This window comes from Engraulis encrasicolus, chromosome 12 (assembly GCF_034702125.1).
Source record: "Engraulis encrasicolus isolate BLACKSEA-1 chromosome 12, IST_EnEncr_1.0, whole genome shotgun sequence".
NCBI lineage: Eukaryota > Metazoa > Chordata > Actinopteri > Clupeiformes > Engraulidae > Engraulis > Engraulis encrasicolus.
In genome coordinates, this window is record NC_085868.1 from 41,950,859 (window position 1) to 41,965,858 (window position 15,000).

The window sequence follows — 15,000 nt, forward strand, 5'->3', positions numbered from 1 at the left end:
AATAAGAATTAATTAAACAATTGCTGTTTTACTTTTTTAGTTTTTGTGGAGTTATTTCTGCGAAGTGAATGAGAGCCATAAATTCAGCTTCAGTTCTCATACACAGGCCATGAACTATGTGTTTGTGCCCCAGTAATGTTTGTAAATAAATCATGTTGGATGTTTGGTTTGGCACCATGTGAAGCAGTATCGCATGCATCTGCCACTGGGTTAGATATACCGTACAGCAGTTTTCCCAACCTATGGGTCGGGACCCAACCTATGGGTCACCAAAGATCCATGGGGGGTCGCGAAGCCCTCTTGATTTTAAGGGGTTTCATTTTAATACCATATTTTGAATAAATGACAAATGCATAGAAGCAACAAAATTCAAATGCTACATTAAACATTTATTCTGTTTTTGAACAAAGACGAATTGAGGAATTAAATGATAACTAAAATGAGTTTTCGCAGGAAACAGAGCGTATCACGCGACTCCCTCTCATGTGGGAGCTGAGTCACCAAAGCTTACAATGGTAAAAATATGGGTCCCTGAAGAAAAAGGTTGGGAACCACAGCCGTACAGGTATATATGTCGGCGGGCATACAGTATAACGTGTTGCATGTAGATACACTGATGATAAACAGTGGAGTTTTAAACAGTTACAATTAAACTCCCCTATGAGAAGTTGACGTGTCCCAGACTACCTCTCACTTGTGATGTGGTCTGGCGGATGGTCTGGCTAGTAAAGGCTGCAATTTTGATCCATGATCAGGATGAACAAGTCGTTGTATGAAAAGACAGATGTATTGGAAGATGCTGTATTCACCCAAAAGGAAGACATACACAGTATGCCTACAGTAGCCTCATGACAGCAGTGTCACACAGACACTGATGCTGACAAGAGTGGTGACCTTCCCTCTCCAGGTCGTGCCCTCTGGCAGCTTCTTTCTACCCCATATACCCTACAGCAGGGGTTTTCAAAGTGGGGGCCGGAGACGGACCCCTGGGGTGCCGCGATGGGGTGCTAGGGGGGCCGCGGCAGGTTATCAGTAAAAGTATAGCACAATAAAGTAAATCATTTCATAAACTGATTAATGTAAACCAAAACGAACCTAAAACGAGCTAATTAATATTCTCAACAGCATCATCTATTACATCTGTGAACATTAGTACTATTATCGTTTTTATTTTATATTACCCTAATACGGCACTGCCTCACAGACCTACCTGTAGACTATGGTTGTGACAGACGCAGCACGGAGAAAATAGTGTGGCACAACCCATGTAAAGGGGAGGGGGGGGTTGGGGGGGCTTGGCTGGAATGTATCATATATGGGGGGCCTTGTCTAGCCTGGTTCACACCAGACGCTGTGTCTGTAGCTTCGGCGCCGAAGCTACACATACACCGTCTGGTGTGAACCAGGCTAGGCCTTGTCATGGTTCAGTTTGGGAACCCCTGGCCTACAGTACACTACACACCATACAGTAAGACACTAGCCGTGACAGATTGGATAAATATCACGAGGACCAGTTTGCTTCATACTGTATGTTGAGAGACTGAAGCCCTTGGGAAACACAGCCTTCTCCTTCATCCTGATTAATGAAAAAATGAAAAGTACTGCTCAGTATTTATGAGAACACTGTTTTTGAAAAGTAAAATTTGTAACAATATTTTATTAAGAAAGCAAGTTTTTTTTTTTTTTTCAAAATGTGCCCTGATGCGGATATTTTCTCTTTGTCAATGTGTCTGAACACCCATGGAACTTTCAAGCCATTTGAAACAGTTTAATATGAAACAATATTGGCATTAGCAGTGTTAAAGAACATTTACTACCTGCTCACGTATAGCTACGCAACACCATAACAATAATGCTAAACTCCTACCCTTTTAAAGGATAACTTCTTCCAATTTTGACATGCAGTTGTAATGCTCACACTAGCATTGAGCTGAGATTTTTTTTTTTTCTCGTCAGCCTTTTTCGAGATCCTGAAATGGGGGCAGAGTTTGATAACATTTAAAAATGAAATATCTTGATTTATTCCCAATAACATCCAAAAGGTTATGCAACATCAGCAAACAACTAGCAAACAGCGATACATTGTGGGGTAATATTTGGAGTAGGCCTATGTTAAAGGGGCATTCCACCGGTGGAGACATGAATATGTTACTGAAAGTGGGTCATATGTATAGTAGAATAGTAACATACATTTCTAATTTGGTGCCTTCTTGGCCAAGAAAGGGCAGAAAAGGACTTTTTAGTGCTTGTGGATTTGTGACAACAATCCCCATAATGCACTGCAATGCTCAAGTTCCACAGGCCACACCCAGTTATTTGGGACTCTATGCATCATCCCTCCCTCAGCTTGCAGGCAGTGTTGCCAGATTGGGCTGTTTCCCGCCCAATTGGGCTGCTTAGGAGGGTCATGTGCGGGTAAAAATTGCATTTAGCAGAAAAACCCGTCCAATTTTAGCCAATCAATAGAATTGGGCGGGATTTTGAGCTTCTAGACTGGTTTTGAGCATTTTTTGGGCTGGAAATCATCAGCCTCATCTGGCAACCCTCCTTGCAGGTGCATCACAGTGGGACAGACATCACTGGAAAGGAGAAGCTGGAGCACACTGCAGCTTAGTTTTCAAGACTTTATTTTGTGCACACACGCGACCAACGTTTCTGTGTTGCTACACCTTCAAATGATAGCAAGAGAGAGACACACATTTCAAGACTTGACATTCACAGGTGATCCTACTTGGTTTGGCTAAATTGGTCTGATCTCATTGCAGGTAATTGACCCCACCCCCCAACACCAGGACAAGATTGTAGACAATTAGACAGCTTGCCAACTTCCCAAAACAAAATAAAAAAGTGAAAAAAACAATACACAAAGAACATTGTCAATAAAACCACAGCTACAATTATTAGAAGACCACAGGCGCGATGCTGGAACAATTTGTTACAGAGAGCAAGACATATTGTGTTCCTCATTTATGCCCTGAGGCTCCACTGAATTTAGAGTATGAATCCAAAATGCCTTTCCACAAAGCCTCTCTGTCTAATTGTCTGCAATCTTGTCCTGGTGTTGGGGGGTGGGGTCAATTACCTGCAATGAGATGAGACCAATTTAGCCAAACCAAGTGGGATCACCTGTGAATGTCAAGTCCTGAAATGTGTGTCTCTCTCTTGCTATCATTTGACTCTGAAGAAGGTGTAGCAACACCGAAACCTTGGTCGGGTGTGTGCACAAAATAAAGTCTTGAAAACTAAGCTGCAGTGTGCTCCAGCTTCTCCTTTCCAGCTATGCCAGTGACTTACTGGCAGTGTTGCCAGATGAGGCTGATGATTTCCAGCCCAAAATATGCTCAAAACCCGCCTGGAAGCACTAGATCCCGCCCAATTCTATTGATGTCGATGGGAAAGATTGGGCGAGTTTTCCTGTAAAATGCCATTTTTACCCGCAGTCGGCCATCCCAAGCAGCCCAATTGGGTGGGAAACAGCCCAATCTGGCAACACAGCTTACTGGAGCCTCAATGCTAGTGATTTCAAAAGCACTGGGACACTGATCTGTGATAGGTCTGTTAGAGCATTAGGTCCAACCTCCTATGGGCGGGGTTGAAAAGGTGGGAAAAAGGCTTGTAGTCTCAACAGAAATCCACCTCTCTTACACTTCCTATGTCGATGATGCAAAATGACCATTTTTACATCATTGACAGAGGAAGTGTTAAGAGATGAATGTGGATTTCTCCAATCTCAGGGGGAATTGAGAGATTTTTGAAAGACCATTCAAAAGTATTGACTGGGTGTCTATCAATGGAAAGCCTAATACAAAATGGGTGGAGTGTCCCTTTAAGAAGGTTTTTAATGTAAACAAAGTCTGCCCCCATTAGAATAGCTCAAATCTCGGAAAGGGCTGAGTCAAAAAATGCAGCATCACCGGGTACTGACAAGTAAAAGGTAGGGTGAGCAACACAACAGCATATTGAAATTGGCAGAAGTTCTCCTTTAATCTTGGTGGTTTTCCTGCAACATCTCAAAGTCTTCCATCAGCATGCCGCAGCAGCCTACCTCCTTTCCACCCCTCACATCTTTAATTGCAGTATCATTTCAGATGTCTAGAGGGTTCAACTGGCTCAAATGGACTCAAATGCCCACTAGGCATCAGCCCTCTGCCAAGGCTATCTAAACGTGTGTGCGTGCGTGTGTTGGAGTGGTGGGGAGCTCTGCCAAGACTGGTCTGTGTCTGTGTCTGTGTTTGGCGCTTGTACTGTATGTGCACAGAGGAGACCGCCATAATGAAACAACCCAAAGGAGTGTGTCTGTCTGTCTGTCTATGTGTGTGTGCGCCTGTGTGTGTGTGTGTGTGTGTGTGTGTGTGTGTGTGTGTGTGTGTGTGTGTGTGTGTGTGTGTGTGTGTGCGTGCGTGTGTGTGTGTGTGTGTCTCCAGCAGAGAGCCCACTGCCTGGGTGGGTGCGAGTCGTTTGAGTGCATGGGTGCGCATGTGCAGCAGGTCTCCAGCCATCTGTCCCTAATGGGGTTACGGCATCAAGTGGTCTGATGAAGGCCTGTGATTAAGAATCAAGTCTTATCAGACGGACAGCGGCCAAGCAGCACATGCTATTTTCTTTTCTCCCATAGGACTCTCTACAGAGGTAAATCAACCACTGATGACCCTTGGAGGAAGGAGAAAGTTTAATACGATGATGGTGCATTGCATTCACTCAATAATAAAGATTTCATAATTATGAGATAACCTGGTGAAACTATTATTATTGAGTGAATGCAATACACCATCGTAGTTTTACCCGTTAAGACGCTGTTGTAATCTTAAAGTGTGTTTATAATTTTAAAGGGAGACTGTGCAGGAAATGGTCAAAAAAGGTACTGCAACTATGCTGCTCATTGAAACTGGGCTGCCTATTGCCAAATTTGATCTTTACATGAAAGTTTACTAAGTGATAAACTAATATTTTCTAGTATGGCCCAAGTACAGTCATTTTTGCAGCTAAAAATGGCTATTTCTGGAAATTCAAAATGGCGGACCATGGAGAATATCCCCCTTTTCATGTATGAAAAGTGCAATTTTTCCAGTCATAATGAATACTTAGAATTTGATGCTGGTGGTAAGTATTAATGAAAAAGGTAACATTAGTGAATGGGCAGCATGAATTCTGGAAATAAACAACTAAAAATCTCACACAGAGTCCCTTTAAGGTGTGTTATGTCATAGTATTGTAGTACAATAGTTAACCTTTCAATGTCTGTTACAGCTTGCTACTGGAGGTACGGCGTGCATTTAGGGGCTACGATTGATACCATATGGTACAATTGTGCATACCCAATTCTCGGATAAACAGTGTGTGTTCAAATGTTAATATAGTCTTTATATTAATTTAATAACGTTTTAATAATTATGTGAAAACAGGGTGTTCAGTGTAAAATAACCATTTCCTTTAAAACACAGGCAGTGTAGAGGTGAAAGAGGTATTTCGACTGGTGGCAGCAGTGGACACTGCCGCAAATGAACCTCCCTATTTAACTGGAACCACAGGAGTTGTAAGTCTCCCATAACACTCTACCTCAGGCGTCACCAACGTGGTGCCCGCGGGCGCCAAGTAGCCCTCCAAGAGCTTCTGAGGTGCCCACCAAGGATGTTAATAGATATTGCACAATAAGATTTAAGTCACAGTTAATACTTTTCTTCATCTAAATATGATATTATTTATTTATAACTTAAAAAGATATTTTTTATAACCTAATAAGCAAACTATCATTCAATCATAATGTGACTTGAGAAAGATATCAAGATATCGGTAGAGGATTTTGAATAAAGTAGCCCTCGGGTAGCCCCAAGTAGCCCTCAGACCCATAAATGTTGGGGACCCCTGCTTCTACCTTGTTGATGTTAAAGGTGCACTGTGTAGGATTGTAGCCAGAGTAGGTACTGCAAATATGTGGCTCATTGAAACTGTGCTGCCTATTGCCAAATTTACTCTGTACAGCTAAAAATGTCTTTTTCTGGAAATGCAAAATGGCGGACAATGGAGAAGATCCCCCTTTTCATGTATGAAGAGTGAAATTTGTCCAGTCCTAATGAATAGGCCTACTTATAATTTGATGGTGGTGGTAAGTATTTATGAAAAAGGTAACATTTGTGAATGGGCAGCATGAATTCTGGAAATAGGCTACTAAAAATATTACACAGTACACCTTTAAGTAGCAATGTTTGCCATATAAAGAGACTGACAAAAGGAACTTGAATCTATTACGTAATGGGCCTTTACACTGGGACCATAGGAGATGTGTGTGAAGTGAGTTTTTCCATAATTCTCCTTTACCTTGTTTGTTTGTCTGTAAAGCAGCAATGTACTGTATGTTTGTTTGCGATAGCAAAAGAGATTGACGAAAAAGCAGCCTCTGTGTGGCCCGGCTGTCTCTGGAGGGAGCTGCTGCGGATCCTCTCAGCTCGCGGGTGTCAGGCCTGTACTGGGGGAGAAATAGGCCCGGGCACTTTTGGATTAAAGGGGCCCCTCATAGTTAGCAGAGAAGAACTTATTTGCCGGTGGGCCCCGCACCTCACCCTTTTCATATTTTTTACATTTCTGAAAATAGGGGCCCACCAGGGGGCAGGGCCCACCAGGAAATGCCCGCTATGCCAGATGGCCAGTCCAGCCCTGTCGCCGGTGTCACCCCATCCCATGTGAGTGTGATGGGTCCACTCCTCGCCACAAGTCTCGTGATCTGCCCCGGGGCGGTGCGATGACACGAGGGGGCATTCACGCGTGGCGGAGAGAAGTGACATGCCAGCGGAGCTGCACTGCTCTTCTCTTCTCTCAGAGAGAATGGGCCACCCGAGAGCAGTGTTGCCAGATGTGTCTGATCGAATCCCGGCCAAAAGGTGCTCAAAAAACGCCAAGAGGTGTTCAATTCCATCCAATTTGAACAAATTGCATTGATTTCTATGGGCATAAAACTGCATTAAAAACGCCAAATGGCCCGATTTTTGCCATCCGAAGCAGCCCAATTGGGCGGATAACCGCCCAATCTGGCAACACTGCCCGAGAGTAGAGCACCAGCGCTGCCTCTCACAGACAGCCAAGGCAAGCACCAGGACTGGAAATTGGTACTTGGTAAAACAAGAACCTTTACCAGTCTCTGACAAACAACTGGTAACTGGTAACAACTGACTGTATATATTTTATCAGTATGTGCCAGGTGGACATTTTTTTTCCAAATTTATTCCCAGAATGTTACTTTTTTTTAAAATGTTGAAATAATATTGTAATTCACGCTCAGGTGATCAACAATAAAGCAGCTCTGGTATCTGGCCTGGGATCTCTCATGTTGCTAATTAAAATCCGTCCAGATGTTCAGCAGGTGCTTTTTGACCACTCAGAAAGTCAGGAGGATAACAAAATAACAAAAGAGACCGATAATGCAGAATTAGAGCCTGTGCCACACCTGGGCCATAGCTGGGGCATACCTTTGCCATACCATATTGTCTGACTGTGCAAAGAACTGAACCTTTTTTTTGGGGGGGGGGGGGTTATTCAGGCAGGACAGTGAATAATGGGACAGGAAACAAGTGTGAGAGAAGGAGGATTGGGAAATGACCCGGGTCCGGAATCGTACCTGGGTCACCTGAGTAGCAGTCCAGTGCCCAGCCGACTAAGCCACGACTGGGCCAAAAATACTACAACTTTTGTAAGGTGTTCATGTTTTTGTTATACAGAAGGTGTTCTGGGGTCCGTTTCTCGAAAGCGTCTTTGCTATCGTCGTTAGCAAAGTCCTTCATATGAGCGACTCAAGTCTCTCTCGACAGCGATGCTCACGACTAAATCCAAGGGAAGACGGTCTTAAGACGGTTGGCAACGACAAGAATCGAGAAACGGACCCCTGGTCTTTTGGACCAGGTCTATAGAAAAATCATGAAAAAAGTTTCTGTTTACCCTCCTGTTCCCTTCATACTGTTTGTGAATTTACAGTATGTGTTTGTATGTTTTTGAGAGTGAGAGATACACAGAGAGAAAGAAAAAGAGACAGTGAAGAAAGTGAGTAAACTCAATACAAGCTGTCAGAACGTTTCAACATTGATGCACAACTGGAGGACCCAACAATATATGCACTCATTTTTTTGGTCTAACCCACAGCATCCCAAAGTAGACATTTCAACATTTTTGGTAGGAAACACTGCAAATGGTATGGGGCTTTGAAACATATCTTAAGACATATTCTTCATGATATAGCATGACATTGTGTCAGCATAAAGGTAACACACACTAAAAGTAATCGTCATTTTGTTTTTGTCTAATTTCAAAACACTTAGCTGAAGTTGCAAATCGCGGCGCCTTCTATGGTTGTAGAACAAAGGTGAGAGCTGGAGTGATGCAGATAGGAGACGTCCCATGTCCCACTTCATTTTACTGGTCTGTAACAAGCCATAAACCAAAGTGACTAATTACTCAAAATTGTGGCTTTAAAGGACTACTGGACGAAAAGAGAATCTAATACACCCACACAACTTTAATATATGTATGTACGTATGTAGTTGTCAAATTAAAATCAATTCAAATAAGCCCTAATGTGTTCTGAAAATTTAAAACCTGAGACATTTATTTTACTATAGTACCTGGCCCCAGAGAGTTTTCTAAATAGTGCAAATAACATTCAGGTTAACAGTTTAATTGGGCAGTTTCACAAATAAGCAGAGATATGTTATATGTACAAAAAGGGAAATTGTGGGGGTAAAAGAGCTTTGTTATATTTCAGAATACAAATTATTTGCTGTATGTAGTCCTGCAGCACTTTCAGAACATTACATCCGGATACTTAGTGAAGCATACTGTGTAACCTGTAATCCAAAGGGTCACGTGAGCCCCGAGGCGCTCCTGAGGGTCTCAGATGGGACAGTCTTACTACTCTTATCCATTTACTGTGATATACTGTACCTTAACTCATTTCCTCAAGATGCTATCAAACCCACATAATCCAATGGACATTTAACTCAGAGAGGATGCATTAATGATACCCTTTGAATGCCATACTGTGGTGTGGTGAGCTGTTCCGTACTGTAAGTATAATACACAATTCACTATTCTGAATTGAACCTGGTGCGCAGGCGTAGTTACCCAGCGCCCTACCGCTAGGCCACGACAGGACCACAATTCACTATTTTGAATGTTTCCACACCATTCCACATCAAATTCTCCTAGTACAGCTATGATGTGTCTTCATGTTACATTGTCTCGATCATCGATCATCTCGATCATGCGGTCGCATTACACCCCCACAGGAGCACAGTCTGCTGCTTGTAGAGATGCACCGGATCCTGCTTTTTAGGATCCTGCCGGATAACGGATCCACTGCTTAAGATCCTACCGGATCCGGAACCGGATACCGGATCCTACGAAAGGGTTGAAACACATAGCCTACTCACACATGTGGGCCCTTTTTATCACGTTGGCTCAAACGATTTTGACTGAAAAGCCTCGGCTACCGGATCCTGGATCCTGGAACCGGATCCGGATCCTGTGAAAAACCCTATTATCCTGCCGGATCCGGAACCGGATCTTGGATCCTGTACATCTCTAGCTGCTCGTCTATTTTTTTTTATATGTAATCCTGTTCTACCTTTGTGTTATTATGTATTGCTTTACCTCACTTCCAATCTGTCTGCCAGTCTGGTCCATGTCCCCCCACCTTCTTGTCATGTTGTATTGTGTAGCTGTGTAATGCACAGATAGGCTGACAGGATCCAATTTATCTAGATTCCTTTGAATGTCTCCTGCATGTGAAGAATTTGGTGAGTGTTTCTGCTCTCACAGTATTGATGGAAAGTAACTTGTCAACTGTGAGGATGTCCTGAACATACTGAGGGTACATTAGTAAACACCATGACATGAGCTTCATGGTTGGTTGTTGCTTTTGGTGGATTTTCTTCAGGTGCATTGTCACCACAGCATCAAGGGGGGAAAATGCTAATCAGCCTTACAACAGAAAGTCATCATCCATCAATGTCCACCACACACAGTGACATGTGCAGAAAGCTATTCACATAACACCCCTAGTAACACAGAACGTAAAGAGAACGTTTGACTTTTGGTTCTCTAAAGGTTGGGGTTATTACCAAACCAAAATTTACCACTTAGAAACGTTCCCTTTGGTTACAGTAAAAAACAAGCAGCCATTGGTTCCGGTTCGGTTCTGGATACGTTTCAGATACGTAATTTTTGGTTCTGTTTTGGTTCTCACTGGGTTGCCAGGAAAGTTTAATTTAAGTTCCCAGAACGATATATGTGTGGTTCCCATTCCATTCCCTCGCCGTTCTCTCACCGTACCTTTATTGCTTTTCATGTTTGTTCCCTCATCGTTCCCATATGGTTCCCATAACCTTGATGGTTACATTATAGGTCTGGTCACGTCTGGTTCCCTAGACGTGCTCCTGATGTTCCCCCAACTTTGTTTATACTGTGTTGTTCAGAGCATAAGCAATGATGACTGTCCACCCGATTAAATCATATACGTCTACATATTAGTAACAGTATTTCCTCCAGATTTAATCATGTACACAATCTATTTTTTTATTCCATTTCATTCATTTAACTCAACTTGGTTGGGTTGATCTAAGGTTTGGCTGTGCACACAACATCACACAAAAGATGTGGTGAGTGAAAGAAATAACTTGAGAACTTGTTACACCTTTGCCGGTAACAAGCAGGCCCTTCACAACCAATCTGTCCATCAGCGCCTGGCCAAACCTAATTACTTAGGGCTGGTATATCATGATTCAATTGCTTGCACCTGAAAAACTCCTAATCAATCTGGTCACATGGTACTCTTGAGCCTGTATATAAACCTGCTGTCAGAGTGCTTTAGTTATTTGCCTGCCTGCCTGCCTGCGCTTATTTAACTGCTTTGCAAGCAAGCTAATAGCGCTTTTGGCTTATGGCATTTGTTAGCTACATCTTGTGCCTTGCTTTGTGAGCTAGTCAGTAACAGCACATGTTACATTGCTTGCGCCATTGTGCACTTGATGTAGATGGTATGATTATCTTTAAACTTCATTAAGAAAAACATTTGGTATTAATCCCCACTAGATTGTGTTCATACATGCTCAGCTGATATTTATCTCACATTGTGGTACAGTACGGCATAGACTGATATATAAAATATAGACATCATACATGTTTTCAGCAACTTTAATCATCATTTTAAGACAGCAGTGTGCCAACCTGATGCCAGGCGCAGGGTGTTTCAGTGATGGTGGAGGATGGGAGGTCCTTAAGTACCATGATCAGGGTACCTCAACTATGGTGAGAGATAGTGGGGCAGGACCAAAACACATTCACAATAATAAACAAGGTTGGGGGAACATCAGGAGCATGTCTAAGGAACCAAATATGCAACCAACAAGGTTAAGGGAACCATATGGGAACGGCAAGGGAACAAACATGACATGAACAGGAATAAAGTGACGGTGAGAGAACAATAAGGGAACGGAATGGGAACTACACATATAACATTCTAGGAACGAAAGTTAAACTTTCCTGCCAACCAAGTGAGAATGGAAAAATAACCAAAAATGACTCTCTGGGGACGTACCCAGAACTAAACTGGAACCAAGGGCTTGTGTTCCAGGAACCTTCGTAGAACTAAAAATTGTTAGTAGGGACATCAGGAAATATGACCGAAATGAAAACAGACGGCGGTTATGTTAATATTAGGGATGCACAGTACCAAAGCCAACATTCGGTTTAGGTTCCGGTACATCCCCTAATATACATCATCTGCATGTCTAAAAAATTGAGAAAATCAGAATTCAGGTGTCTGGACCCAAAAGGCATTTAAGATGCTTCAGACATATGATTTCAATATGAGGACATTAAATTGAAATGAAATTGTGCGTCTACTGAAGGCTTAGAGGAAGATCAGGTAATTTCCCAGCAGGCTGTCAGTTTTGTGACCTTGCCACTGACACCTGTAAACAAGCCATCATCAGTCAAACTTGTTGTGGGAGGTGATTCCAACTGTCTTCTTTTCTCAGAAGAATGTTACACATTACATTACACTACACTTAGCTGACACTTTTCTCCAAAGCGATTTACAGTTATTTCAAATAGGCCTAAAGGGCATTGGTTACAGTCCCTGGAGCAGTGTTGGGTTAGGTGCCATGCTCAAGGGTACCTTAGCCATGAAGTGAGATAGGGAGTGGCAGGGTGGGATTTGAACCTGCAACCCTCTGATCGAAAGCCCATCTCCTTTACTAATAGGCCATGGCGGCCCAATACACTGAAATGGTTACATCAGTCAAGTGAGGTATGGGGTTACTTCAGGGATCTCTGTTACACAACCGGCAACTCGCCTGAGTGGCGCACACTCAGTGGGAATAGTGTGTGTGGGTGCGTGTGGGGAATAGTCAGTCTGGGTGTTGACTGAGAGCATGATGCACTGATTAAATGAGTGTTTGCATTTGGCTACTTGCCGAACATCATGCAACAGTCACCCAGCCTGGTTGAAGATTCCCCGAAAGTGTTTTTTTTTCTTCTTGTCTTTGTGTCTTGTCGCAGCCTTTTCCATCTGTGGTGAGGGGTGTGGATATTTAGCTGGAAAACTCCATCTGATTGTGTTTTGGCCGAGGAAGGCCTCGTGTCCGCTGGTGTCTTAATTGGCTCCTCTTGGCGGGCTGTCAAGACACGTCAAAGCCAAATTGGGCCAGCACGGCTGTTACCGGACACAGCTTGAGCGGTTACAGTTGTTTATTCCAGGGACGGCAATTATGTTTCGAGGCTTTCATTAATGAGTCCGCAGAAAGGCATCCAGATGTATTTCAGAGGACTTTACTTGGTATATTTTACTGGTTTTATTTTATGAAGCGTTTTCTCCTTCTAGGGGCCACGTGTCCGCCCCACGGGTGATGGGTCATAACTTCAGCACTGTGGACAGCGCCCATCGTGGCGCACGGTCCAAGGGAGACGAGAGTGGTAGTGGGACTCCAAAGATTTATCCTCCCGCTGACCGAGACGCACGCCGAGGAAGTGTTCTTCTCGTGCTCAGCCTAAACATGAATGGGCAGTATTCTGTAAATGACACCGCGGGCAGATTTATGTCCTTATAGTGGTTTTATGCGCCTGGCTATTTCCAGCGGGGCCACTCTAGCCTCCACCGTTGGCCAACGTCCAGTGACGCGCGCGACCATTTGAGCAGCGTGACATCTTTATTCATAAATCTCATCTGCGTCCCCATTCAGCGGCTCTGACGTGCGCCCTCGCGGACATTGCTGACGAACCTTTCGTGCTTATAAGCTACCTGGGCACGTTTCCTCTTACGAATGCGTCCCCGTCTCCAAAGTCAGACTGTTGCGCCCAGATGTCATTTATCCAAACCGTCACTCCGGCAGAGCTCGCGCTGCGCACGCCAGTGTAAGTTCAGATTTCACTTTGAGGAGTAGAATAGCTTTATCCTTAGTAAACAAACTCTGACAACCCAAAGATATATTTTTACGCTTATGTGATTGAGTTGTCACCTGTTTTACGCGCGAGGTTTGATGGTTTCATGACCCTCCCTTTGCTCCCCTGCCTGCTTAAGTGTCATCACAATTAGAAAAGGAATATATTAAAAAAAAATACATGCTGAAAAATTCAAACAACTTTGCCAACGGGCGAATCAAACGGGACCCACACTCCCTTTCTTTCCAGACAGCAGCAGCATCCTCCTCCGCGCTCCGCGTCTAGGAGGACACTCTGAGGCAATTTCCACATTGGTCGCGTGGGTCTCGATGCCATTCATTTCTTCCAGACGGAACCCAGGATTCCAGCGGTGAGCGGGGTGGAGTATGGCCGTCCACATAGAGGGTATCTTGGCTATAATCGTCTTCTACGTGCTCATCCTCGCCGTGGGAATATGGGCTGCCTGGAAGAACAAGAACTCGGGAGTGTCGGAGGGCACGGACCGGAGTGAGACGATCATGGTCGGTGGGAGAGACATCGGGTTATTCGTTGGTGGATTTACCATGACAGGTAAATGTCCACACGACGCACTCTCTTCTTCCTTGCCATTCAAAGCAGCGTGGAATCAATGCAAAAGACTCGAAGAATTTAAAATTATGGCATGTTTTTTTTATTAAGAAAAAGCTTTTAAAGCATTTAATTCGTCTAATCAGTTGTGAACATGCAATGCAAAGCCTGTTGATATAGCCTACATCAAAACTGATGAGAAAGTAGCCTACAGAGTATGTGCACGCTGGTTCAATGAAATACTATTGCCTACGTTTACAAATGTCAATATAAATGTAATTAAAACCTGCATGCAAACGCTGTGGGCTGCGCATTTCCTTCCCTTTTTTTCTGTTTGTGTTTGCATCAGTTGATTAAATCAGCTATAGGCTATTATTTGATTGTTAATCATTGGAGAAGATGCATACAATCAAATGACTGGTTTTCATTTTCATTGTGCATTGTATTTATATGTTTCTTATATGTTTTTTTACACTTCATTTCATTTAATTGATTCTTCCTCTATTATTTCTTTATTGTGCGTCAGGTTTTGAATTAGTGAGAGAAACAATTAATGTAATTGAAAAATGTTGCATCGATCGATGTTTTGTGTAATTTTGCCTTGGCACGAATAAGCGAGATGATGGAGTTCTTCTCTCTTGTTCTCTCCAGCGACTTGGGTCGGAGGGGGTTATATCAATGGCACAGCCGAGTACGTCTATCTGCCTGACTACGGGCTAGCCTGGGCGCAAGCCCCTTTTGGATACGCGCTTAGCCTGGTGGTCGGTAAGTTTTTTTGTATGCCAGTTTGCATTTTCACGCACGCAATCACAATAAACACTCTCTGCTTAAACACACACAGTGTTTTCCACACAGTTTGCTAAAAAAACTTACTTTGGGGTGTTGTTGGACCTCTCTGACTTGAGTTTCCTCGCCAAGGCGGCCTATTCTTCGCCAAGCCGATGCGCTCCCGTGGTTACGTCACCATGCTTGACCCGTTCCAGCAGCTGTACGGGAAGAGGATGGGCGGGT

At 43.5% G+C, this 15,000-nt stretch overlaps 1 protein-coding gene across 1 annotated transcript in view; it reads left to right on the plus strand.

Moving 5' to 3' along the window:
- The first annotated feature begins 4,335 nt into the window (after positions 1-4,335).
- slc5a7a (solute carrier family 5 member 7a) overlaps positions 4,336-15,000 on the plus strand; it is a 20,450-nt gene continuing 9,785 nt past the window's right edge. The window contains exons 1-4 of the mRNA XM_063211912.1: positions 4,336-4,352; positions 13,808-13,992; positions 14,641-14,754; positions 14,908-15,000. The exon at positions 14,908-15,000 is cut by the window's right edge and continues 63 nt beyond it. Of these exons, the coding sequence (XP_063067982.1) occupies positions 13,809-13,992; positions 14,641-14,754; positions 14,908-15,000 (391 nt within the window). The 5' untranslated portion in view covers positions 4,336-4,352; position 13,808. The remainder of the gene's footprint in view (positions 4,353-13,807; positions 13,993-14,640; positions 14,755-14,907) is intronic.